The 27,866-nt window shown below is 37.1% G+C and overlaps 1 protein-coding gene across 2 annotated transcripts; it reads left to right on the top strand.

The window, feature by feature from the left end:
* The first annotated feature begins 103 nt into the window (after nt 1-103).
* On the top strand, nt 104-27,866 carry LOC135587791 (sodium/hydrogen exchanger 8-like). 2 transcript variants are annotated; one of them, XM_065079559.1, is made up of 24 exons: nt 104-532; nt 1,664-1,714; nt 1,800-1,891; nt 2,769-2,846; nt 3,007-3,164; nt 6,757-6,858; nt 6,934-7,051; nt 16,345-16,397; nt 16,478-16,543; nt 16,917-16,961; nt 18,127-18,182; nt 18,611-18,795; nt 20,572-20,625; nt 20,704-20,811; nt 21,630-21,861; nt 22,501-22,803; nt 23,135-23,232; nt 23,469-23,600; nt 23,680-23,898; nt 23,993-24,199; nt 24,546-24,810; nt 26,514-26,815; nt 26,893-27,251; nt 27,333-27,866. In XM_065079559.1, the coding sequence occupies exons 1-23, from the start codon at nt 337-339 to the stop codon at nt 27,214-27,216; spliced, it is 3,444 nt and encodes a 1,147-aa protein (XP_064935631.1). In that variant the 5' UTR covers nt 104-336; the 3' UTR covers nt 27,217-27,251; nt 27,333-27,866. The 2 variants fall into 2 exon arrangements, with proteins under 2 accessions (XP_064935631.1, XP_064935630.1); XM_065079558.1 differs by having other exon boundaries at nt 26,893-27,866.

Here is a 27,866-nt window from a genome sequence, read left to right as displayed (position 1 = left end):
ATTGATCACGGGAGAAGGGTTTAATTATCGCAATTATTGATCTAAAAAATGTGTTATTTAATGTAGTAAGTAGCTGCCAACTATATATCCCTCGGACCATATGTAGCACCGAGAGCAGCATAGTAACCGGTTTTCATTTGCTTGTACTCCCGCCGGGCATACTAGCCGGCGAGGCCGCTACTTCTCGAACCTTCGCCTCTATAAATAGAGCCGGCTTCAGGTAGAGTGCGAGGTCGTCGGTTCTTTGTGGGTTTCTCGTTCCGTTCTTGAGCGACCGCTCGGCGTCTCCCTGAGAGGGAGATCTGGGCGCGTCCCGCCGGTAGGGGTGGTGGTACAATGGCGGCGTCGGCGGAAGTGCCTGCCCCTTACGACGCTGGCAAGGCGGAGGGCGAGGGACCATCTCCGGATGACGCAGTGATCTTCGTCGGGATTTCCCTCCTGCTCGGGATCGGTTCCAGGCACCTGCTGAGGGGCACCCGGGTTCCCTACACCGTCGCGCTGCTCATCCTCGGCATCGGTCTTGGATCGATCGGTCCGTGTCTGTTGGCCCGATTTTTCTGTTGCGAGATGAAGTTCTTGTGGATTTTGTTGGTGGACAATGCGTTCTTTTCTTGGATCGATGGTTCTCACTCCATTTCGCTGTTGCTGGATGAAGTTCTTGAAGATTTTGTTGATGGACACTGCGTGTGCGTGTTTTCTTGAATCGATGGTTCTCACTTCATTTTTTGTCGCTTGATGAAGTTCTTGAGGGATTATGGATGGACAATGGGTGTTTTCTTGAATCGCTGGTTCTCACTCCTTTTTTTTGTCGCTAGATAAAGTTCTTGAGCGTTTGTGGATGGACAATGCTTGTTTTCTTGAATCGGTGATTGTCACCTTGTTTTTCTGTCCAAGTTCTTGAGGGTTTATGGATGGACAATGCGTGTTTTCTTGAATCGACGGTTCTCACCTCATTTTTCTGTCGCTAGAGCACGCGTGTTATGTTGAGTCGGTGGTTCTCACTTCGACTTGATGACAAGATTTCTTATATAACTATTTCGGCGAGCTATTGGGGTTGGATCCAAACAATTAATTTAGCTGGTTATTCAGTAGCACAAGCCCAGGCTTGTTCTGGTGTTGGAGTTCCCAAGTTTTCATGATAGATTCTGCCCACACTTGAGGCCCGTGCCTTGTGTTCAGAGAACTCAACATGCCAGAGGAATTCTAGTATGGAGTTGCAAACCTCGTCTTGTGTGAACAATAAATGTATGTGTCACGTACCATAATTTTTAGTGCATCCAGTGTGTTCCTTGTGTATCATAGGTTCCCAGATTCCGCAGTGTTCCTTAGCATGTACTCTGAAACCTTGTTCCAAGTGTCAGTATAAACTTCACTGCTATTAGGACACAATTCATTTGCTTCTAGTGATATTGATGTTATGCTTTGCTTTTTATTCTGCAGTAAATTGAATAAACCATTAGAACTTGAGACTATAAAATTGAATTATTGAACCGAACCAATTACAAGAGTTTGGTCTTCTCCTATACTGGTGTAGCTTGTTAGCTTTCTTCAGGTTGCTATTCTTGTGGGTGTCATACTGCTGATTGGCCGTGTTACAATTTGCTGATATGATCGCCATCTTCCGTGGTATTTAATTCTTATCCTTTTTTTACTCTGGATCCAGAATATGGAACGAGCGGTGGATTAGGAAAATTAGGAGCTGGCATTCGTCTTTGTAAGTATTGATTTGAATTGTGGCCAATGTCAACACGATAAATCTAGCTATCAATCTTGATGAATTGACTTGTGTTGTCATACAGGGGCAAACATAAATCCCAATCTTCTGCTATCTGTTTTCCTTCCTGCTCTTCTTTTTGAGAGTTCCTTTTCTTTGGAAGTGCACCAAATAAAGGTATTCTTCTATCTTATACTGGTGCAGATGTTCAATGGTCATTTCTTCCATTTTCATCAAGTAATTTTATTGTATTTGAGAGTTACTACGCCAATCTTTATCATTTTATATTATGCTGAGTTTTCTATCTGCTCACCCAGTAGATTTTAATGCAATCACAATCTGCATCAGTAGGTTAGTCATGACATGAAGTTCCATATTCTTCTGTTGTTTGGAGGCTGCAACAATTTGCATGTTTTTTCCTAACTGGAGAGGTATGATGAAATCACAAAGCAAACACATTAATTTTTTGAATGGAGCTCCTATATTTTAGTGATGACGGAATATTGTGAAATTTTTTTTTTTTATGAATTATAATTTGAACTTGTAAGTAGATGACATATAAGACACCATTGCATCATCCCTCTCATTTACATCAACTAATTCTTTTACTGAAAAGGAAAGGAACATTGATGAATATTGACTAGCTTCTGTCATGACTTTTACAAAAAAGTTGAAAACATATAACTCTCACTAATCATATTGAAATTAAATAACCTTGGCTGTGTCATTGTTATGACAAAGGGCAAGTGCAGTTCAATTTGTTTGTATGAAAGAAGGAACTCATAATTTGACTGAGCTGTCTTGCAAAACCTAATATGCACTTTTAAACCTCAACTTAATTCCTGTTGGCTATTCTTTTCTTTCATCTTCGTGAAGGATAGTAAACAATGATATTTCTGTTGCTATTGGTGAAGGATTGCTAACTTAGAAGGTTGGGTCTTGGGTATTGGGTTTCTAATATATGGTTATTTTAATATGTGGAGAACCGTGTTAGCAGTTGAAAAGAAATGATGTGGTTATTACTGACATCAACGTGAAATTGTTGTTGATGCAGAGATGCATGGTGCAAATGCTATTACTTGCTGGGCCCGGTGTGGTTATATCGACCTTTTTCCTTGGAGTTGCTGTGAAGGTGTGTTATCATGGCCTCATAAAATTTATTTTATTTATTTTTTAAAGGTGATTTTCTCCTGCCTTTATTTACAAAATAAGATGAACTCTCTTTAGAAAGTTACCCTTGAGTTAAAGAAAATAATAAGTCAGTCAATCATCCTATGATAACTGTGCTGCAGATTACTTTTCCCTATGGTTGGGATTGGAAGACTTCATTGCTGCTGGGGGGGCTACTTAGTGCCACAGATCCTGTTGCTGTTGTGGCTTTACTGAAAGAACTTGGAGCAAGTAAAAAGATGAATACAATAATTGAAGGAGAATCCCTGATGAATGATGGGTATGAGCTTTTCATATGTCATCTATTTTCACCAACTGCTAAAGATTTGTGTTTCCATTCCACAGTTGGTGTTCCTTCGATTTTGGCTGCATTCTGAATCTGAAAGCAGGGTAGAATTTTTTTTTTTTTTTAAGTGGGTGCAACAACAAGAAGGCTTAGCGCTAAACGTGTGTCAGCCTTCTGCAGCAGTTCTTATCAAATCTGAAACTCACTCTAGACAATAAGAATCAAGAGAAGTCATATGCTCTAATTAGATAAAGAGGCGAAGATTCATGACTTACCAATGTTTGACCATCTTAGAGTTCACATAAAGCAACAAAAGGTGCATTGCAACTTCAGCTAATTTGTTCCATTGATTACTATGGTGTTTTGTAATTTAGTCTCCACCAGCAGGTAGTGATCGGATTTCTTTACTGCTATGCGTTAGTATATATTTATTGTCTAAATATCTTTGAAAAGATAATGCACGTGGAGCACAAGTTCATAAAACTTTGGAGGATTTGGCCATTTGATTGGCCTTCTATAACTGATTTTTCACCGCAGGCAAACATATTAGTTAAAAAGTTAGGGCCACTTCATGATTTTCTTTTTTTATGCCAACATAAATCAATAGATGCAATTGTCATTGAGCTAAGAGGATTACTTATCATGGACAGGAACCTATTCCCTTTTATGTTTAATTTTTTTTATAGTAATCTTCTACAATTATGATTTGAGAAAAATTGACAAAAAACAAGTCGAAAACACTTAGATGTATAAAAAAGCTCCTTCATCTTTACTGAAAGTTGTAAGTCATTTCTGATCAGGGTGATTTGTATAAAAATCCTAATTAGATGGTTTTAAGGATTAAATCACTACCAAGGATTATTTGCAAGCAGGACTTGATTATGACTACTGAATCGCATACCTATTTGCTGGTTGGCTAGTTACAAACACTGGTACCATCAATCGTGGCATGACTTTTGTCTGACTCTTTTGTACTTCGTTCTTTTTCCCTGTCTTGGTCTTGAACAACTCTGGGAACTTGGGAAATACTAGTTTAAATGCTTTAAGTTGTTAACTGGCAGATTGAGTTAATTTCTTCAATTGGCTTGAGTTATAGATACCCATTTCACCCATTTATGGTATTAGGTTATGCTGCTAAAAATCAGACAGCCTGAGACCCAGTCCAGAATTGGAGCAGCACGTACCTCTTGGTATTGATGGTATAGCATGGTAAAGCCATTCATCACAAGAAACATAATGTCTGTGAATGTAAACTTACAAGAATAAAAGCTGGGAGAACCTTTTTATTGTGGTGCTGACTGGATAATAATCCAGAAACTATGGAGCCATAGTTGAAGAATGAGATGAATAAGATCACTTGGGAGTAAGAAAGGTCAAAAATTAGAAGGCAGCAATCATGGAGTCACTTCTATACTAGAATCTGAAAGTCTCAATATTTTTTTGAGACCTAAACGAGCAATATTGTCGTTGCAAAAGGGAGAGATGGAAAATGATATGATCATTTGACAAACTGAGTCTTCAAAGTCATTCTTTTCTGTTGCATAATTCCTTTTAGGATTTTGTGTCATCCTGATGGGATAGCCTATCAACTTTATTTGGTCTTTATAAGTATATCCTAGTCTTGTCAAAATGCTTAAATTGAAATTAATAGTAGCACATCCATTAGACCCTTATAAGTTTATCTTAATTTTGCCCACTTCTAACGTGGGAATAATCGGGGTATTACATTTTATGTTGATTATCACAAATCCCAGGATTGCACAATTCTATTCAGGACTTTGTGATGATTAACTGAAATCCTAGGATTAGAGGTGCTGCCCATATTTCATGTAATAAAGCAAAACAGTGTAGAAGCATATGATATCTCTTAAGTTTTGGTTGAATGCATTTTTCTTAAGGCTTGGTGAATCTTAATGCAAACAAAAGCCTACACGTTGCATGCAAACTGTTGATAATGCATTTGGAAACTGCAAGGCCGAGGCAAGTGATCTGCTTGCACAATGTCTAAAAATAGAAACATAAGTTGCTGAATGGTAGTGTTTCATAGTTGAACAAAAAAAAAGAACACCTTAGAGTGATATCAAGATCTGTTAGGGACAAAGTAATCATTAATCAAGAATGGAGCACAGTTAGTAGCTTTGGTTAAATGATCCAAAATGATGAACATGGTGACTGTGTCTAATTGGTTTTGTTTGATTGCATATCATAAGATTTCTGAGATATCCTAAATTAAGCAATGGACATATACTATGCATGGAAATTGTTAATACTGTTTCCAAAACCTGAAAGCTACATAATTGATTTTCTGTGCATGGTGGCTAAAAACTTAACTTTTCACTGGTAGCATGACATAGTTAATAAACAAAAAAAAAAGCCATGTTACAGAATATCAAGTTTGGATGGAGACGATGTAATTGATCAAGAATAAACTGTATTTGGCCTGAAAGTTACATCATTGAATTTTCGTGCATGGTGGCTAAAAACGTAACTTTTCACTGGTAGCATTACATACTTAAATAAAAATAAAAAACAAAACAAACCAAAACAAAAGCCACCTTATAGAAGATCAAGTTTGGATGGAGACAATTGAATTGATCAAGGGTAAACTGTATTTTGGTAGAATTGGGTAAGCACCCAGAATGTAGTCTTAAATATTTTTCTAGCTCCCCAAAACCCCATATAATGCCTAATATAGAACTGCAATACAAATTATAGTTACCACATTTGATCTAGAAATAAGGACCTGCAAACTTATTTGAGAATAATCATACTTTTGAGTCCTGAAATGTCATAAAGGTGTACCCACTGTATGAGTCTCCCGCCAATGCGGGGTCTGGGAGATGGTCAATGGCGGCAACCTTACCTTTAAATGTCATATTGGTTATAATTATCTTGGATTCTGCTAATATAAGATATAGATTTGGCCCAGCCTAAAATAGTTAGACAGCAAGGATGGCCATACCATCCAAGTGTCATCATGATGTCTTTAACAAATTACAATATTGAAGATGTGATGATATAGGCAAGAATTTTAACTGGCTTCTACTAGTCAACTTCTATTGTGCTGTGCTACTTGATACATGACTAGCTACTGAAGGATTCAACCATGAAACTAAACACAAGGAGTCCCTATCGAAGTCGGATTATGATCCCCTTCAGATGCCAGGCCCCCATGCTACCTGAGGGTTGTCAATGAATACACCTGACCCATTTCGGATTGAGATCTAATCCAGTTAAGAGTGGATATGATCATATTTCTAGTCTGATGACTGAACAGTGACCTGATCTGCTGTTCTGCTTCATAGTCAAATTTGATTTAACCCCCTTCCTGTTCTACTTAAAGCCCTAACATTATGGTATGGTATTGGCCATGAAACAAAACCCTTGGTTGGAACGTTTGATTTTGCTCCATGGAACAAGTTGGAGCTCATCTATTGTTTTTGAGTACTCAAATGAATGACAAAGTTGATTGCACTAAAATATGTAAACAGAACTTGTTTCTCCAATTAATAATATGTTATCTAGACATGCATTTGTACAATTCTGAGAATTTTATTGGGTATTGAACTTTCTCTTCTTTTTCCAGGACTGCAATTGTTGTATTTCAGCTGTTCTACCAAATGGTCCTAGGTCGGAGCTTCAACGTAGGAGATATAATAAAATTTCTGTCACAAGTTGCACTTGGAGCGTAAGTATACATATTTTGTTGCGCATAATTAGGCTAACAAATGCAATCTGGTCAATGTGGATCTATATTTTGCAGTGCAGCTATGGGCATAGCTTTTGGAATAGTATCTGTATTATGGTTGGGCTTCATTTTCAATGACACAGTTATAGAGATCACATTGACTCTAGCTGTGAGCTATATTGCTTTCTTCACGGTAAGTTTGCACATCTCTATGATGTTTATATCAGATTTTCTGTCTTTCTCAATAGTTCTTTTTCTCATGTTTCATATGTCACTCTTCAAGTGTGTGACATTTATTCAGTATGTTTTAAATTATGTTGAGGAATTGGTTATGCATATTGGTTGGATTTTGCTTAGACTAAATCCAATTTAGTTTTGAGCATCTTCCATCACCATATGTATAAGTTGAACTTAGCTAGATTACATATGCAGAAACTTAGTGTAGATCACCCATGAGGTCCTAGATTAACATCTAAGCTGATGATTCAGGTCATTCCTACTGATGTGTTCAATATGCTGAAAACTCTGTTGAGTATGCATTGCATCATCTAAAGAAGTAACTTTATGATGCAATATTATGATTTCTTTCCCTCAAGAATATCAAGTAGTTGACATGTGGTTGATATATGTTTTAAGAGACCCTAAAGTCTTATCGTCGCTCTGATACCAAATGATAAGACCCTAAAATCTTATCGTAAAAAGAAGAAGAAAGGGGATGATCACTTCGAGGGGATCGGCCTCCTTGATCGCTTCGAGGGGATCAGCCCTCCTTGATCGCTTCGAGGGGATCGGCCCTCCTAGGGTTTGTCAAAAGACAGAATAATATTTTTCATAGATTACTAAAAAGAAGCAGTTACATCCCTATTTATAGAGTTCCACCCAGAATCCATCAGGACTTGAACTCTAATAATAAATAAATATTAAATAAATCTCTACTTGACTCTAACTGAATCAAACCGACTCAATAAACAACTGGACTAAACAGAGTCAATAAACATTATTCAAAAGCTCAGAAAAAGGGTCCTAACAATGCCTTGTCCATAATGGTAACAAGACTGATTTGATTCAGGTTGATATCTTGGCCTGATATTTAGACATTGGTCATAGTGATATTTAGACTAAACCAAACTCAATCAAAGTTGACCAATTTTGGCCAATGTTGGTTATTTCATAACCTTGAAAGAAGAAAGAGAAGAACAATGGAAGGAAAGAAGAAACAAAACCTATGGTTGACTATGAAATGGAGAAGATATTGTTATTTTTGTGTTTATTGACACAACTATTGCTGCGAGACTAAAGCCATTATTTTTGCTGTTTGCCATAATAGTTGCAATATTTGTTGTCCATCGGTGACAAAACCTGATCCATATGGGGGAAGGACTCGGCAACATTGAACCTTCCTCTGAGCCAATTTTACATCTTTGTGGAGAAGTTGCATCTTTTGCAGCAGAAAACATAATTTCAAAAGGGGAAATCGATATACTTTGCTTTGAAAATAGAAGTACCTAAACAAGGAAAACTAATTTGAAAGACTTCACAAGCGTCAAATGCTCGGACTTCTTTTGCACAAACACAGGCTGAAGAAGTCACAGCTTGCTGCCGGCTTCTCTCCCTTTTTCTCATCCTTTCTCTTGGTCGAGTTCTGCCCTAGACTGGCTGGAACATGCAGCAAAGGCTGCTGTTTTGAAGAATAAGATGAAGAAGATGATTGCTGCTTTGAGGCCCTATACTGGCTAGAGGAAGAAGTTGCAGTGGCCTGTTACTTGAAGCTTGCTGCTGAATTATGGAAGAAGGCTGTGTCTTCTTGGATCTCCTGTTGTCTCTCTCTATTGCAGGTGGCTGCTGCAGGCAGAAGGAAGAAGGAAACAGAGCTAATCCTGTTTAAGGATGAAGCTGCTGCTCTCGGCTCGATCTCTCTCTCTCTCTCTCTCTCTCTCTCTTGTGGTTGGAATAGGAGAAAGGCTAGGGCCGGCTGGAATATGCAGGAGGCTGCTGAATTGATGCTTGAAGAGGCTACCACACCTTGCTTTTCAAAGCCTTGAGGGGTAGAGTCCTAACTAGGTTAGGAGTCTCCCCTTGGCTAGGGCTGGCACCCTTTAATCCCTACTTCAATTGGGGCGCAAGCTGCCCCCTAATCCCAGTAGGACTTGAATTTGGTTCTCTGAACTGGCCACCACTTTGGTCCTAATCCAAGTCCAACTCAGATTGAGTCTTGCTATAGCTTGAAGCTGGTCGAACCCAGCTTTTGGGCTTGGGGTTGAGCTTGAGTTAGGTTTGTCTAGATTTGGATTGAATCAGAATTCGAGTTAAAGTCCGGTTGAACTAAATTGGGGTTCTGCTCGAACTCAAGTTGTGCTGAACTTGAGTGAGACTTGAGCTGCGTAGGATCTGGTCTTTCAGCTCGGATTCAGGCTTGGATTGGGTTTGGCCAGATTGGGATCGATTTGGAGTTCAACTTGAACTCCAGCTGAGCCAAATTGGAGTTCGACTCGAACTCGGTCTGATTGTCCCTGATCAAATCTGAGAGGAGAGGATATTGGGGGAGCCGGGGATGGAAGGGGAGGACAAAGAATAACTGTTAACTTCCTAATGAAATAGATATGTCATAATAGAGGAGAGAAATGCAATGAGATTCATAATTAACCTCAGATTTTGTTGGTGTTCTCTTTGAGTCAAGTTTTTCTTTATTAATATTTGTATCACCAAGGTTCGCCGAACCGTACCGTACCGGCGTTTCGACGTCGGCTCGGTACGGTACGGTACGGCGTACCGAGCGGTATACCGAGGTGTACCGCTCGGTACACTTGATTTTACCGATTTATCCCTCCGAAAATACCTGAAAATTAAAAAAAAAGTTAGGATAGAGTTTTCAAGTTACAAATAAATATAGTAATAGTATAAGTTTAGCAAAATCAATGTAAATTAGATAAAAATAGCATCACATATCTTTTTCGGGCTTTGAGGTAGTCTTATTCGAGGTTCGTATTTCAGCTCGTTATAGATTGAAATATCTATAGAAAAATCAGTTGAATTGTTAGACTATTTTGTTACAATATAAACTCTAAAATTCAAATGAATTAAATAATCATATATCTAGATATACCTGATTGTTAATTCTACCACCAAAACGAACGACGAGCCTCCACGGGTGGTGGATCGGGGTCCTCGATCCGATACATATCAATATGATACGTTTGTTGGACCCAATCATGAAATTGATCCCATGACATAGTGTATTGATACACCGTATGCCATTGATGCATCAATGTGGTACTGATCGTAGATTGATCGTCATAAATCATATTTGTCCGAGGCAGCTCTTGAGGCATATATTGGTGTTGTTCTGTATCATGCTGTTGCTCAGAGAAGGATGACCAACTATCACCATACTGTTGTTGCCCATATGATTCTTCATAATACGATGGCTGTGAATACGATGAGTCTCTTTCTGTGTCTATATCATGTATGCTTTGTCGCATTTGTTCATATTCATCCACTGCCTTCCCCTTCCCCTTCTCCTTTCCCTTCCGCGCATAAACTTGACCAGTACCTTGTCGAGTTCCATGATCTGAATCTTGAGTGGCATGTGTAAAATATTGCTCCTCAGTCCATTCACCACCCTCAAGTTGTGCAGACGAGACCAACGACTGCCCGGTATCACCGCCATCATCTGTTGAGGCACTGCTGTCCGTGTTGCTGTCATGTCTCTGGACCGAACGAGAAAGAGAATGTGATTGTGAAGGTGTCTCGTCGCCCGACTCGATTCTTTCCAACGATGCAACTGATGCTATTGCCTTCCCCTTTGCCTTTGCACGTTGGGCGGACGAGTGTGACCGTTGGGTATCGGTAGTTCCTCGAGCAGTTTGACTCATACCATGTTGTAATCGAGGGGGATTTTCTACCTGTTGGGGTTGTGCTTCTTCTTCTTCTATTGCCTCGGTGATAAAACGTGAAGGACGCTGAGGATCTCCCGCCTCATCAAGTAGAGGATCCTCTTGGTTCTCTGCTGCTTCAACCCAATCTAACATTGGCTCTGAATCTTCGTTGTAGAATTGGAGGTCAATGGGATCAATATCTGGTTCCTCTGGCTCCTTATCCAACTCAGCACATCGCAATTTTAGCCGCATATTATAATGGACATATACTAGTTTCTCTAACCGTCTGTAGGAGAGTCTGTTGCGGACTTTCGTATGAATCAACGCAAACGTTGACCAATTACGTTCGCAACCACTAGATGTTGTTGTCTGTGAAAGTACACGAACGGCAACCTTCCTTAAATGTGGTGCATCGCCTCCAAATTGTAACCACCACTCGACTGCAAAAAGATATAAATAAGATTTTATTAGCATAACAAATAATTAACATTAAATATAATTGATAATCAATATGCATAACTTTTCCTCACCAGGATCCATAGTGTAACGGCATGATATAGCTACAACGTCGGAGAATGAACCAACTGTTTCTCGAAATAATCGACCCTCCATAAGAGCATCGGCTGCCTCGGTAGTGTTTGGCAAAAGTCGATATATAACATTTCGTAGTGTCGTTAGGAAATTATTTTGCGTTCCGAGAGCATATCGATATTGAATTGCCGGGTTTAGATAATACGCTGCAAAACATAATTTTGTTAGTATGATAATTTATTATCTAAATAATAATAAATTAAGTATTTTTGAATATGAATTTACCTGCATTATGGATATCTTGATCCATATGAACTTCGGTCCGACGATCAATGATTCGTACGTATTGGTCGGCCTTAAAATCATCTTTGAATGCTTTCCTGACCTCCTCTCTTGCTGAAATCAGCATATATTTAAGATACGGCATTTGTGGACGCTTGTCCATATCGACCTTACGGAGGACAATATAAAGTGGTTCCACACCTTTTATGATTTCTGCTATAGTCTCCCAAAATCTAGATGAAAGAATGGCCTTTTCTATCTTCTTTCCATCACTCAATTTCGAATATCTGGATTCAGACCACTCTTGTGAGCTAGCCATTGCCTTCAAGCCATGTCTTTTTTGCTGTAATGATTTTAATGCAATAAAATTTGTAGCAAACCGAGTAATTCCAGGTCGAAGTATCTCACCATTTACATACTTTTGCATTAATGCGTGGACCCAATGATGATTATATATAAACTTTGTAATTGATTGTGCTCGAGCTACACATTTCTTGACCGCATCCAACTCACCAATATCCTTTAGCATTAGATCTATGCAATGAGCTGCACATGGAGTCCAAAACAAAGTTTTTCTTTTTTCCATCAATTGCAAACCGGCTTTTTTGAAATTCGCTCCATTGTCGGTTATTATTTGGACAACATACTGTGGTCCAATCTCCTCTACCATAGTGTCCATCAAGCTCTCAATGTAGTTTGCATCTTGGATCTTTTCAGAAACATTAACGGACTTATGAAACACCACTCTTCTATTGCAATAAACAAGAAAGTTGATGATACTCATTCTTGTTGGTCCTGTCCAACTGTCACACATCAATGTCACTCCATATTCATCCCATTGCCTCTTGAAGGATTTGATCCAATCCTTTAGTTCTGCCACCTCCTCATCTAAGTACACGCCGTGAATCTCCTTCGGTGTTGGAGGTTGGATCCCCGTGCCAGACTTTTGAATAGAGGAGATCATGCTCTGATAATATGGACCTTGGGCTGTGTTGGCTGGAATCCTATGAAAGTTAAACCATTTTGAGATTGCCTTCCCAATATCCCGTTTTTTTTCTTTTGTATATGCATCGTCAATCCGTGTCTGTTTCGCTGTTTGTGGGGGATAGGCTTGCGGATCAATATCAACAATATCTGGTGCGGACCTCCTGCCAAGACCTCTCATAAAACCACGGAGTCCACCATACCTCATGCTACTAGTTCGGCCTAACTGAGAAGGAGCAGTTGGTTGCCTCATGCTGGTTGACCTCTGGATTCCACTACCACTACCATGCTCTAATTGTGAGTCAGGTCGTCGATGCCTCATTGCTTCATCGACCGTATGCTGATGCTCCAATGATGCACGAATCCCAGCTGTGAGATCCGGGTCGACTTCATCGCCGCAACCCTCATACTGATCATAAACTGGTTCCTGTGTAGCCCTATGATATTCTTCCTCAACTCTTGCCTTCTTTTTTAATGCATCTTCCTTTGCTTGTTTCATCTTGCTTTGAAATAATTTACGGATCTCCGTTGGAACCTTCTTGCATTTTGCAACGTCAGGATACCCACCAGCCAAATGCATTTTTACTCGAGTTATTCCTTCACCTTTACCAATGTAGTCACAATAAATACATTGCCAATGATGACGGTTTCCATCTAACTTTCGGGCATGAACCCATGCATCATCGTGTGACTGTTCCTTTGGTGCCATGATCCTATCAAATTTAAATTAAATAAACTATAAAGTATAAACATATTAAATTGACCAAATATCGATCATAAATCACTAATCACAATATTAAGTAATTTTATTAAAACATAACTAATCATATTTTATTATCATAAATATGTTACGTGCATAAAAGAAGTATTAAAATCATTAGATACACTAATTATGTGATTAATATAGTTAATTTTTCACTAATTATTTCTCTTTCAACATTATAAACATGGCAAATACTCTAATAGATATTAAAGATATTGGATTCACATAAAATCGAATAAATTTTGATTAAATCATCGTAAAAATAACTAATTACAGTATTAAATAACTTTAATAAAACATAATTAAACTTATTTTACCATCATATATATGTTAAACACATAAAAGAAACATTAAATATGTAATTTTAATCCAATATGATTCAAAATTCAAATTATGATAAACTTATCATTTATCTACACTAATCATTTACTTCTCTTTCACCACTATAAACATGACAAATACCCTAATAGGTATTAAAGACATTAAATTGATATAAAATCAAACAAATTTCGATTAAATCATCATTAAAATAACTAATCACAGCATTAAATAACTTAATTACTCTCTAATTAAAGAAAACGAATACATACCTCTTGATTAGAAAGTTCTTCCTCTTAATCTTCCCAAATTTACCTCGATTGAATTCACAAATCGTTGTTTTATAGAGTTTATGAGAGAAAAGAAATGTTTGAGAGAGAGTTTAAGAGAGTATAATGAAATAGGGGAGAGAAGATTAGTTTAAATAGGAGGAGAAAGAGCTCCAACGGTCAATTTGACCGTTGGAGCACTGTAGCACTGCTACAGTGTGGTAACGGTCGATTTCGACCGTTACCGAGTGGTACCGGTCGATTTCGACCGTTACCGAGTGGTACCGGTCGATTTCGACCGTTACCGAGTGGTATCGGGCGGTAACGGTCGAAATCGACCGTTACCGAATGGTACCGGGCGGTAACGGTCGAAATTTCGACCGTTACCGCCCGATATATACTGAATTCGGTGTACCGCCCGGTATAGGGCGGTCCGCGTACCGGTCGCCTCTCGGACCGGTACGTACCGCCCGTACCGGGCGGTACGCATCGGTATGGCGAACCTTGTGTATCACCTAACTTTTTGCCAACATGGTGATTAGAGAATCCCTAGAGTTACAATTTTGTCCATTTCCATTCTCAGAACTCCCAAGTAAGTTTTGGGTCTATTTATATTTTGTTAAATTATTCTTTCGACCAATTTTGATCCCACTGATCTGATCTAATTAGTGCTGCCAATTCTAGTCATATTATCCCTAGCTAATTTTAATAAATATTACCAATCTTGCAAACCATAGTTTAGAAATGTTTGGAGATGACATAATTACAGAAAGGACAAAGTTAGATGACTCATTGAAAGCAGTCTGAGAATGCAACTTGCAATTTATTCAATCAGTTGAACCCTAGTTGCTCTTGTTATGAAATAAAACTCCATAACCATGAATGCAAGGAACATGACTAACATGCATGACAAAACTATTTTGGAAAAGAGAGCCCTATGCGAATGGCAGTAGATGAATAGTTTGCAGAACGGAATTCTAAGAAACAGGTAAACAGAGCAAATAAATATTGATTTCATTCATTTCTAGTAACTGAAGTGATACTTGATTTATTGACATTGTCATAAGACATTGTTTCTTTTGATGACACAAAGCAAGGGGATTCAGACTTTCACATGTATTTTTCTTTGGTTTGTGATGAATCGTGGGGGATTTCTTGGGAAAGAATACATTATTGAAAAATATATCGAATTTTATTTGACGTTCTATGAACTGTAGGAACTTTTGATGCTATCCACAAGTTTGTACTACCGAGGTCATTAATTTCAAACAATGATTGGTAAGTTTCAAGTGTGGAGTATCCATCTCTTGATTCTTAATTATGGATTTTACCTCATCCCAATTTTGATAAATTTGCATTTTTGCTAACCGAAGCTTCACCTCTGAGTTTTCTAGTGTCGGTTAACATCCAGCACACTTATATATTCAGACCCTTCAGGGTTTTAGTATATAGTGAAACATGTCACTATATTATGGTAGTTTTCACTCTATGATACTGCTAACGTAATCATATATGAGATTATGAGTCCGTACAATTGCGTAACAAGAGCCCACTATTGTGCATTTATGATATGGGGAGTGCAAACTGTGTTTCATTGACACCAGAAGTTTCTTTATGATTCTGCCAAGGCAAGTTGCAATATTTACACATCTGCTTAACACCACTAATCTAATGTTCATTTACCAAGAAGGTTGTTTACAGTATATTCTTGTATACAGATTACAGTATATTGCTAGGGTTTGTCTTTTTGGGTATTGGACCCATTTCGACAATCTGCTGGAATGGTATGTACCAGTTTGTACTGGTGTACTGACACATGGTACGTTGGTGCATACCAATGTTTTGACGAGGAAGAAAAAGAGAGTGAAGAGGAAGGGATGGTGGAGGAACAGAGGAGAAAGAAGGAAAAAGGAAGAAGGAAGAAGAAGAAAGTAGAGGAGGTGAAGAAGTGCAGCAGCAACATCACAGCGGCGAAGAGGCAATGGCGAGGGCTGTGGCATCGTATGCATGAAGAGGGCTAGCGAACATGAGCCCTAATGGACTAGGGCCCATCGCTTGTCTACTTTTTTACTGGTTTAATCCAGGTTCGTAATACCGTACCGTACTGGTATTTCGACCTGGGCTCGGTACTGGTACGGTATATCGAGCGGTATACCCAGGTGTATCGAGTACTGTAGCACTGCTACAGTAATACAGTATACTGCTACAGCAGTGCTACAGTAAACTGCTATAGTGCTACAGTACTCTCGGACCGGTACATACCGCCCGTACCGAGCGGTATGACTCGGTACGGCAGACCCTGGTTTAATCGAACCACCTGAAACGGGGGTGGTCTGCTTATTGGTCCATGCCCAGATTAGTATGTGCCGCTTGTACTATACCGTTTCGGGCAGTACAACAATCACTGATATATACTATATTTCTTTCTTTTTGTAATCATCCATGAATATTCTTTTCATACCAGGCTCAAGATGCGGCAGATGTTTCAGGGGTCCTGACAGTGATGACTCTGGGAATGTAAGTGCACTTTCTCTTGCAATGATGTCTGCACCATTTTGGTTTGTGTGACTTTCTTTGCACTTCACTTGTACGGGCAGGTTTTATGCTGCTTTTGCTAGAACAGCTTTTAAGGGTGATGGTCAGCGAAGTCTGCACCATTTTTGGTATGTAACTTGTCTGCTCAAATGTTTAATCCTGCTGAGGCTATCCATCTCCATATAGCTTCTTTATCTTTCCTTATAGCATTATGCAATACAAAAACTGTCTGCTAAACATGTTATATACACAAATTTTACATTGTTCAATTGGCTAACATGATGTAAGGCTGCACTAAACTCAGGCATCAGAAAATAGTCTGTTAGGTTCACATTTATCTAGCCTACATTATGTATTATCTGTACCTGGTTAAATTTGGCTGTTCATGACTTAGCATTACAATAACTTTAAAAGGTTATATAACTACATCATGCCTGAATTTCATGTTAAAAAAGTGTTCTTTTCAGAAACAACAAACGTAAGTTATTTGTATCTTTTCAGGGAAATGGTCGCTTACATCGCCAATACATTGATATTCATCTTAAGGTATTACTAGTTTATCTGCTGTTTCATGTCGGAGATTTCATATGATGTTTTTAACAACTCCGCCATCATCTTCTTAATCTTTTGGCTTTATGTTGTTATGTACTATATCCCTCATGACTTGTATCTACACAATAAATAGAAGAGCTCTGGCAATTCTTTTATTATTTATTTTCACCTCTACTTATCTTTATTTTACCGTATTATTGATAACTGAATCTCATGACTTTTGCCTTCATTTATGTATGGGATATGAATTTTTTAGAATTAGAGAATCCAGTAACAGATATCAGCAGATTGTCTAGAACAGTACATGATGGAAGGATTTGTAAAGGAGCAAGAAGCCAAGAAGCAAGTTCTTGACACAAAATTGAATTTAGTGTAGCACACACCTACAAGGGCACAAGAGATCTAACTTAGTGAGACACTTTGATTACAAATAAGAAATACATAGTGTAATGAGCTTCATGAAGACTATTATTTTCTCAGTCACTGGGTTGGAATTAACTGACCGAGCATTCAGATAGGAGTGTGACAAATATGGCAATATTCCCAAATGAGTTTCATTAGCTGAGGGAGATACTTCTCCTGGTAACCCCACTAATTCGGACTTCTTTTTCTATCATCATGGCATTAATTCAAGAAATAATTTATATGATGATAACATTATTTGTGTTATTGGACATAGGAAGAATGTATTGCTTTCTTAATCTCCTTTGGATTATCTTAAGGGAGAGAGATTTAGAAGGACATATTCATATGTATTTACTTCAGTTCAGGCATGGATCTCATAAAAAGCTTTTGTTCATTGTTTTTTCTCTATTAGGCTGAGAGTTTTTTTTTTCAACATTCCTATGATAAACCCTAGTCAACCAATTCTACTAAATTTTTTGCTTACCATAATTATTTCTGTTCTTATTGTCATACCGTCTGTTAGATGTTTCTCTCATCCTTGACATAAGAAACACAATCATGAGATAGACAATATGGTAGTGATATTTTCAAATGCTTGTTTATGTGCTTTTGGATAAATAGTGGCAGTTAAAATTTCATTATAATGCACCACGGCACCCTGTTTATTAAGAAGATTTCTTTTTGTAAAGTGGTAATTTCTTTTATCGACTGTGCACCATGATTAAGCTCTTACTGTTATATTCTTTTGCTTCAGTGGAGTGGTTATTGCTGAAGCTGTACTCAACAATGATAGTCACTTTGAAAGACATGGTATGTCTGTGTAGCTTATGTTTATGATAGATTGTTTATTGAAAATTTATATATGGCTTGTCTTTGCCATGAAAATTCTTTTAGGATCAAATTGATTATAATTCAACAACAGACAGTTTGAACTTCTACCATAGGGAACACTTCAAAAAGTTCTCTGAAATCTTTTGACGAAGTTTCTGGAGATCTTTTCTGCCACTTTATTTAGACGATCTACTTTACAACATGTTAAGGCAAACACTTAGACAAACATGGTGAAGTTCAAGAAAATTTTAGTTTATATAGTTTGCTTTTTTTTCTAGGAAGTGAGTTGTTAAAATGTAAAAGAAAAAATACATATTATTTAGTAAAAGAAAAGTAAATATCTGCGATATTTTCAAAAGACTACTGTCAAATTGGACTTTGGACCCTGAATGTTTTGTTGTGACCAGGGACTTCATGGGGTTATGTCATTTTGCTCTATGCTTATCTTCAAGTCTCGCGGATCGTAGTTGTTGGGTCTTTATTTCCCCTGCTGCAGTACTTTGGGTATGGTCTTACATGGAAAGAGGCAATTATTCTTGTCTGGTCAGGATTACGAGGGACGGTTGCTTTAGCCCTGGCACTCGCTGTTAAAGTAAGTGGTCTTCTCTTTGTGTTCTCCACTTATATTTATTGGATACATGGTTGTCTATCCTCTTAGAAACACAACAATTGACTGCTGATTTTGCTTTTGAAGCTACTAAAAATGAAGTCTGTGTGATCACTTTTCATACATTTGCTATAACCAAAGTTGTGTTACATAAGTTTGGCTTACTTTTCAAACTTATTTTTCTGGATCATAATTTTATCAATCATCATTTGGCAACAAATTGGACATCAAGATGTGTTATGCATAAATCTGCATTCATCTTTTTGAGGATGGACAGGCTCATGTTAGAATGACAAGACGTCTATTTGCATGATTGACATATACTTTCTTGTATATCTGAGGCATAAGCTACTTAATAATAAATCGTTGTAGTCTTGTAGGAAACTGCGAGTTACCTTTCGTGGGAAATGAAAGCCATGGGCTTGTAGCCTTTCTTTTGTAGGACTGAGATGGGATGGTTATCACGGTCTTAAATAGGATTTCAACAGCAGAAGTAGAGTTTACCAGTGGAGATGATAACCTCACAATTGTTTTCTTTTATTTGCATATGATGTTCCTCAAAGTAGAAATTGCACAGGCACACTGTCTCTAACACTGGGTCTATTTATAATAAGAATTAAGAAGCAATTGATGTTAACAAGTGAAAGTTGACTTGGGGAGGGTTCATATATCTTAAAACAAAAGAATGTTACTAGATTATATAAATATTTTGTCTTTATCATAGGACAACATACTAAAGCCTAGGTGATCATCTAAAATATATTTTGGCTCCATGTTTAAATAAATTTCAAGTTAACAATTGTTTACTTCAGTCAGATCATTACCCTTGACTTGATTTTGGAATTTATTTCATCGGCTTGTTAGAAACCAAGAACATTTCAGGTTTTAGAAATCAAAGTGAGTTTCATTCAACTGAAAGTGAACGATGTAGGATTTATCTTATTTGACCCATCTTTAGATTTAACTAGATTACTAGTTGTGTAACCTTTTCACCATTTTCTTGTGATTGTTGACTTATTTTGTAGGGTTTTTTTGGTGGCTTCTAAGTCCTATTTGCAGTAAAATTATTGTCCAAAAATTCCTTCATTTTGAGGAAAGAAGTTCCATTTTATTTAAATGTTATGTTACTGGTGTGTTAAAATTTTAAATTGTAATTTAAATCTCAATTTGTTTATGTTTCATGGTTGCCTTGATTCTTGCACCTACACTGTTTATGAATTCCAATCAATTAGAAGGCTGGAAAGCAAGATCTTATTGTCATGTAAACTCAGTCACATCTAGTTTGTTTGCTGTTAAATATTTGTCCTGTACAAGTATCGGTTCAAATTTATTGTTTCATACTTTGTCTTATTGTGGATGAAGAATTTTAAATTAGATCTCCATGCTTTATTTTCTATGGTCTCTATATTTCAACACTTTTCTCCATGGTTCTTGGAAGTGCACATGATGCATCATTTTGTACACACTATGGTTGTTTCAAGTATCATGCTATTTTGTACTTCTCCACAATGACATCATGTCCTGGTATTCGCATTGGTACCTGTGATGTTTCCTTGTTTTAGGTTTTTCCTAGAAACAATATCTTTACTTGTAGGGTCATGACGACGCGTATCAAGCCTTTCTAGACCTTACATTGGTGGCAGTGTTGTGCCATGAGAGACCCTTTTATAAAATGAAGCAAACTAATATTTGCTAATTTGAAATTGATGATCTTCTGTTTCAAAATTTAACTTAGTTACCTCTGATTTTCGTATTCTTTAGCGTGCCAGTGACAACTTGGATAAATCAATTCTCAAACGAGAATTAGGGACCCTGGTATGTTTTATGTTAAAGCTATCATATTAATTTTCCCAACAGAGAAACCTGAAATATGATGATGCTCGTTTAATGCAGTTTTTATTCTTTACTGGTGGGACTGTTTTCTTGACACTAATTTTGAACGGATCAACTGTTCAGTTCTTCCTGCAGCTGCTGGACATGGATAAACTCTCGACAGAGAAGGTTAGGTTTCTTCTGTTAATTTCACTGGTCATAATCATTTATTGTGCAGGACCATGCTTTCTTTAGAACGATATCATGGTTCATATTTCTCTTATTTAACTTTATTGATTTTCATTGTTGATGGTTTTATTTTGGATCTGAAATGGCAAAGGTGTTGGTTGTACATTTATATCTGTTATAATTATTATTTATTAAGAATTAATTGGAATTTCACATATTCAAAACTTGCTCTTTTTTGAATGATCAATAGAGTTTGTCACATAAATTTGGATCTTTAGATGACTAAATTAGAATGAGTGCCATTAGTTAATAATTTTATAATAGTACCTGTTGGACAACTTTGTATTTTCCTTATTCAGTGACTGGTTCACTTAAATTAATTACATAGCATAGCTGTTGTGAAATTAGACTAAGACACTTTTCTTCTCTCTCTCTCTCTCTCTCTCTCTCTCTCTCTCTCTTTTCACCCTCTTTTCTTTTGAAGCATTTTTCTATTCTTCCTATCCACATTTTGTTGCTTACCACGGCAAGCTATTTGTGTCCATATCAATGGAATGGGTGACTCATTATTTTGATGAATCATTTCTTCAGACAAAAGAAGGTTTTGTAAACACTTCCTCGAAATCTCAATTCCAATGGGCAGCATAAATGTTCCCGGTGACAACGAAGATTTGATAAGACAAAAAGTGGAGAAGAACATTTCTTGTGAAATATAATGTAGCTAAAATTTAGCACTATATAATTTATACTATAATGATTCTAGTTCCTGTATTATCTATAATTTATTTTTTAATTCTTGTAATTTCCTATAATGCCAGATTCGCATATTAAACTATGCAAGGTATGAAATGTTGAACAAGGCCTTGGAGTCTTTTCGTGATCTTGGAGATGATGAAGAACTTGGGCCGGCTGATTGGCCCACCGTAAGGCGATACATCACATGCTTAAGTAACTTGGATGAAGGTCAAATACATCCTCATAATATCAGTGAGGGTGAGTCTTACATGCAGATGATGAACCTGAGAGATGTTCGTGTCCGTTTTCTAAATGGTAAGCTGCTTGTACAACATGAACATTCATGACGATTAACAAAGTTATTTAATGATGATTCAGTTTACTATATAGGTCAGCTTCAAACCTGCATAATAATATGAAAGAAATGTCAAAAATGAAGCATTTCACTTTTTTGATCTATTGTGTTCATGAGTCATGACAATATATGTTTTGGCTTATTTTCTTATCAATAACAACTTAAAGGTTGATCTCTAGCTCTTTTCTGTGGGTCGGGTATCGAATGAATATTAAAGACCTCTGAGTTTCTGGACGGTTGATTTTTTTTTTGTCAGTCATGAAATTTGTTTTCTAAAGAGAATTTTAGACAAATTGGATCTAGTTGCTTGTATTGTTGAAATCTTTGGCATGTCTTAGATATAATTCTCGTTGTGGCTGTGATACATGCCACACTGAAGTGATAAATTTGCTTTTCTAAACCACCACACTTCCATGCAAGATTTGTGCCAATTAGCTTCTTATTGACCGGTATACTTCAGATTTCTTTTCCTAGTTTTTGTTGAAAGATCTGCTAGTGCTCTATCTCATGTTGCATTTGAACTTACTGAATTTATGAAAGATATTACTTCTCCAAATCCTAACTTTATTGTGGAAGATCTAATGAGAGAAATATTTCAGGTGTTCAGGCTTCTTATTGGGGAATGCTTGAAGAAGGAAGGATAACACAGACTACAGCAACTCTGTTGATGCGATCTGTTGATGAAGCTATGGATTTAGTAGCAAATGATCCTTTATGTGATTGGAAGGGTTTAAAATCTAGTGTTCATTTCCCATACTATTATAGATTCCTTCAAGTGAGCAAATTTCCACGGAGGCTGATCACATATTTCACTGTGGAACGATTGGAGTCTGCATGTTATATATGTGCAGCATTTCTTCGTGCTCATAGAATAGCAAGGGGACAACTCCATGATTTTCTCGGTACATTATCTTTGACTATGTGCACTTTATATATATATATATATATTTGCATATCTTTGTGCTATATATTGGCCCTATGTTGATCAAGGTGAAATATTCTGTAAGAAGAAGAAAATTACATGTTAGCTGCTACCTTTTTCTTTTTGATTCTATGTTAATAGATAGTATTACTCACCATGCTAAATTCATTTCATGAATTTTTAAACTCAAAATGGTTCCTACTGGTCTCCATCGTTTTCTGAATTGTAATAGATACCAGCAAAATAATTTTGAGTTATCAATTATTCTTGATCTTTAGCATGTATGACTGTGTTTATACGTCCTCTACCAGGTGAGAGTGTAATTGCTACTGCCGTTATCAATGAAAGCAATGCAGAGGGAGAGGAAGCTAGAAAGTTCTTGGAAGATGTTCGTGTTACATTCCCTCAGGTCTGTAACTTCTTAACAAAGACAGTCAACTACTATACTACGTAGTTTTGGTTTTTCTTTCTCTTTTCTTGTAAATACATAGGCTTACTCTGCTATTCTCTCTCTCTCTCTCTCTCTCTCTCTGTGTGTGTGTGTGTATATATATATATATATATATATATATATATATATATATATATATATATATATATATCTGATATGCTTGATCTACAACTTTGTATTAATTTTATTTGTAGGTCCTCCGTGTTGTGAAGACCAGACAAGTAACTTATTCAATATTGAAACATCTGAATGAGTATGTGCAAAATCTTGAACAAGTTGGATTACTAGAAGAAAAGGAGATGTTTCATCTCAATGATGCTGTCCAGGTTACTCATTGGTCAAATCACTAACCTTTGAACTTTCCTTTGTTTTTCTGTTACTAAATTAATTTTTCTAACATGGCAGACTGACTTAAAAAAGCTTCTAAGAAATCCACCTATGGTAAAAATGCCAAAAATCAGTGAATTATTAAGCTCCCATCCTTTGCTTGGTGCACTACCTTCCGCTATCCGTGAGCCTCTCGGCAGTTCAACAAAAGAAACAATGACATTACATGGTGTAAACTTGTATAGAGAGGGTTCCAAGCCCACAGGCATATGGTTCATTTCCGTTGGAGTAGTTAAGGTGAGCTTGAAAACCAAACAACAGTGAATACTTGACTTAAGCTTTCTTGGTACTTGTAACTTCATGGTGATACATGTTTTTTGTTTATTCTCAGTGGACAAGTAAGAACTTGAGAAACAAGCATTCACTGCATCCAACCTTTTCACATGGAAGCACTTTGGGATTATATGAAGTTCTAACTGGAAAGCCATATATTTGCAACATGGTTACGGATTCTGTTGTCCATTATTTCTTCATTAAATCAGAAAAGATACTGTCATTACTTATGTCAGACCCAGCTATTGAAGATTTTCTTTGGCAGGTACTTTTGCTATACTCCATTCTCATATTTTAGCTGTTTACTAAATTTTTTTTCCATAATTTGGCATCACAGAGAAGTCTATAGTATATGCTTACCTATTTATGCAACTAGGAAGGTAGATATATCTCTTATGAGAAGTTGAATTCCATGATTCTGCAATTTAGACATTGTGCTACTTGCTTATTTGTTATTTTTACATATCCTTGTTGTAAATAAAAAATTTTACAACTAAATGGGAATTGAGGTAAAATGTGTTCATTGTTTATAGCTTTCCCAATGCTATTTCAGGTTGCTTGAGCTTTCATGTTGTTTTTCTAATTCTGCTTGTTTGATGTTTAATTTGCAGGAAAGTGCTATAGTCATAGCTAAAATCTTGCTTCCCCAAATATTTGAGAAAATGTCGATGCAAGAACTGAGGGGTCTTATTGCTGAAAGATCAAGTATGAACAAATATATAAGAGGAGAAGCAGTAGAAATAAGACCAAAGTCTATTGGATTTTTATTGGAAGGATTTATAAAGACTCAAAATGATCAAGAACAGTTGATAACATCTCCAGCAGTATTGCTGTCATCACAAACTGATCAAAGCTTTATTGATTTAGAATCTTCAGGTATGAAAATATGTCTTATGTTTAAGTGGTCTTATGTTGATCATAGTTAATAGGTATGTTCTTAACTCAACCTCAAATTGAGAACATGGCATGCTTATGATGTAATCTTTGCTGCCAGTTTGCATAATCATCTACATGTATTATTGTATTATTAATAAACCCTTACTATTGATATTTGTGGTTCTACCCATTAGTACTTCACTAAATCCACACATCTGCTTCCATTAGTTACATATAGCAACAGAATGCTCTTCAGTGTCTCTGATTATCCTTAGAATATGTTAAAATTCAATATATAAAACAGAAAGTGCTTCAAACAGTACCAATATGTATATATTTATTTTATAAGCATATGAAGTAATCTATTCAAAAGTCAAAACCATCATGCCTAAAACTTAAGTCCCATCCCCGTCTTCTCATTCTCCAACCGGCTGTTGTTTTTGAAGTTCAAAGGCAACAGTAAGAATGGTTGCATGGCTAGGGCTCTGACCTTTGTGAGTCTCTTTTAATTTAGAACCTATGTTCTTGGTGTGAAGCCAACTTGCTTTTCTACTTTTCCCCTTTTTTTTTCTTTTATTCTTGTCCTTCAATTGTTAGGCCCCTTTCTTTACATCCCATGCCAATAAATTATATCTGTTCCTTTAGCGCCCAGCATCAGATGATGTGATCTAATTCTTTAATTGAACTAACAGAGGTCGATGAAAATAGTTGATACCAGAACCAGTCAGCAAATTTAATGAATTCAAGAACTTGCTGCAATGGGCAATCCCTTCTATACCATATTATCATGTTTTGAGAGTAGGAATGGTACATGTCAAATGGTACAAGTCAATCAGATGGTTAACCCAGCATCGGCACACATGATTTGGTTCCTTGGTTGGACTATGTAGAGACTGAAAAGCAAGTTGACACCCAAACTGACTTGGTTGAGTGTAACTGTTTAAGAATTGGCCATAGCAACTAATATTTTCGATGTCTTGCTCTACAGGACTCTTTTGTAATCATGACTGAAAAAGTTTCTGTAAGGTTTCAATAGTGAAATTGTAATTGCTAATCTAATTCTGAATGTTACTTATCTGCTGGTTGATTAGGTGAGTACTTGAACCTGGTTAGCAGGTAAGATGGGAAAGTTTGAGGGGTGATCAAGGAAAATAAAAAACTTCACACTATACCTATAAACTAAAATCAGCGCAATACTCCGTTAATTCACACAGATTTTTATGCCTGTGCATATGTAATTTGACTTGCTTGTGCAATTATTCTGTGGTTAGAGAACCAAAGAATGAGAAGCTACAATAGTTTAGGAAAACCATCTTTTCAGGGCAATAGAGGTTGGGCCCTGAAGCTATGAACAAATGCTATAAAAATGGTGAAATAGTATGGTTTCTTTTACCTTCATCACCAATGCACTTGTATAATGATTGCAGAAAGAAGGTAATTAATTTATCATAGATTATTGGTTTAGCAGGATATAGGTTCCAACTTGCCTGAGGCTAGGCTGACCTTTTATTGCCCAGTTATTCAGGTCTTATCATGTTGGTCATTTGAAAGCATGTTGCATGGGTGGTCAGATGTAGCTCTTGATCCTTTCACCAATAAACTGCAACGATTGTGAAATTTTAGATGCTGCTGTGCTTGGTTTAGCTGATGATTATATCTACATTTCAGAAATCTGATCTTTGAGCTACTTCCATTAATTGCAGGTGTGAACAGTCTTAGCTTCTGTCACACTGCATCCAGGTACCAGGTCGAAACAAGGGCCAGGGTGATATTTTTTGACATTGGTGTATCTGAGGCTGATGGTGCTCTTCAAAAGAGATCTGCCTCGTGGATCTTACAATCTGGTGAACCACAAAGAACCCCGAGCATGGAGCATATAGGGTTGCTTAGCTGGCCTGAGCATCTGTATAAAGCCACAGGACATCATCAGAGTCCTAATGAATCCATTAAGCAATCAACAAGTTTATCTGCCAAAGCAATGGAACTAAGCATATACGGGAGCATGGTTAGTGAACTAGAACTTTATATACCATTTGCTTTCTTTTTCCACTTGTAAGTTGACATGGATGTTCCGAACTGCAGGTGAATGTCAGGTGTAGCCACTGCCGAAATATAATGACCGGTTCAACATCTAATCATTCACACAGCCTGTCCTACCCTAGAGTTCCATCAAGAACAACAGATGCCAGATCTCTTGTGTCTGTTCAATCGGAGGGAAGTAGTCTACAAAGCAGGCTAGCTCCAAGAAGGTCTGGCAAATCGGGTTCTATCGCTCCATTACCAATCAGGGACAGGAACGTAAGGCATGCTGAAGATAATTCAAGCGATGAATCTGGAGGTGAAGAAGTCATTGTTAGAATTGATTCTCCCAGTAGACTCTCTTTCAACCAGGCCTCTGGAACTTAAATTACTCCAAGTGGTGATGCAATGTGTACCCGTAGGTATATGTCTGTTTATTTCCGGCCTTCCTCCTGTTGATAAGCAAAGGTGACAAATTTTCTCTCTTCCGGTTTGTACAACAGCATTGCTTCCCTGCCTCATCATCTTGGGGACAGGTGAGAGACCAGAGTTCCAGGCAATGTTCATGTTGAATAAAAGTTTACAAGGCGTGCGTCCAAAGTGGCTGGCTGTTCTGTCACACAAAACCCATTCCTTTGGCACCAAAGGAATGGGGACCTGATCCTTAGGTTGGCATACCTCCGAATCAGTTGGACTCTTGTAGTTGTATTGTAATTGGAGAAACAATTACTACTGTTGTGAAGTTTGGATTTGGTCAATAAAAAAGGGTAAATGTTAATTTGTATATATATATATATATATATATATATATATATATTTATAGGAAAACTATTCATTCAAACTTGGCCTATGTTAGGCCTCAAAAAGGTTAGCATCTTCAACTCCTTAGGAAAGAGTTGATCTTTCTATTCTAGCTTTTTGTTAGCAAGGTAAATGAGTTTAGTAGTTAACAAAGTAAAACTGTGTAACAATCAATTGTTGTGGCAGTGCCAAAATATGTGCCATCATTAATCTTATATGCTCCCTCGTTCTGTTTA

This window comes from Musa acuminata, chromosome BXJ1-8 (assembly GCF_036884655.1).
Source record: "Musa acuminata AAA Group cultivar baxijiao chromosome BXJ1-8, Cavendish_Baxijiao_AAA, whole genome shotgun sequence".
NCBI lineage: Eukaryota > Viridiplantae > Streptophyta > Magnoliopsida > Zingiberales > Musaceae > Musa > Musa acuminata.
This window is presented reverse-complemented; position numbering and strand designations above follow the sequence as displayed.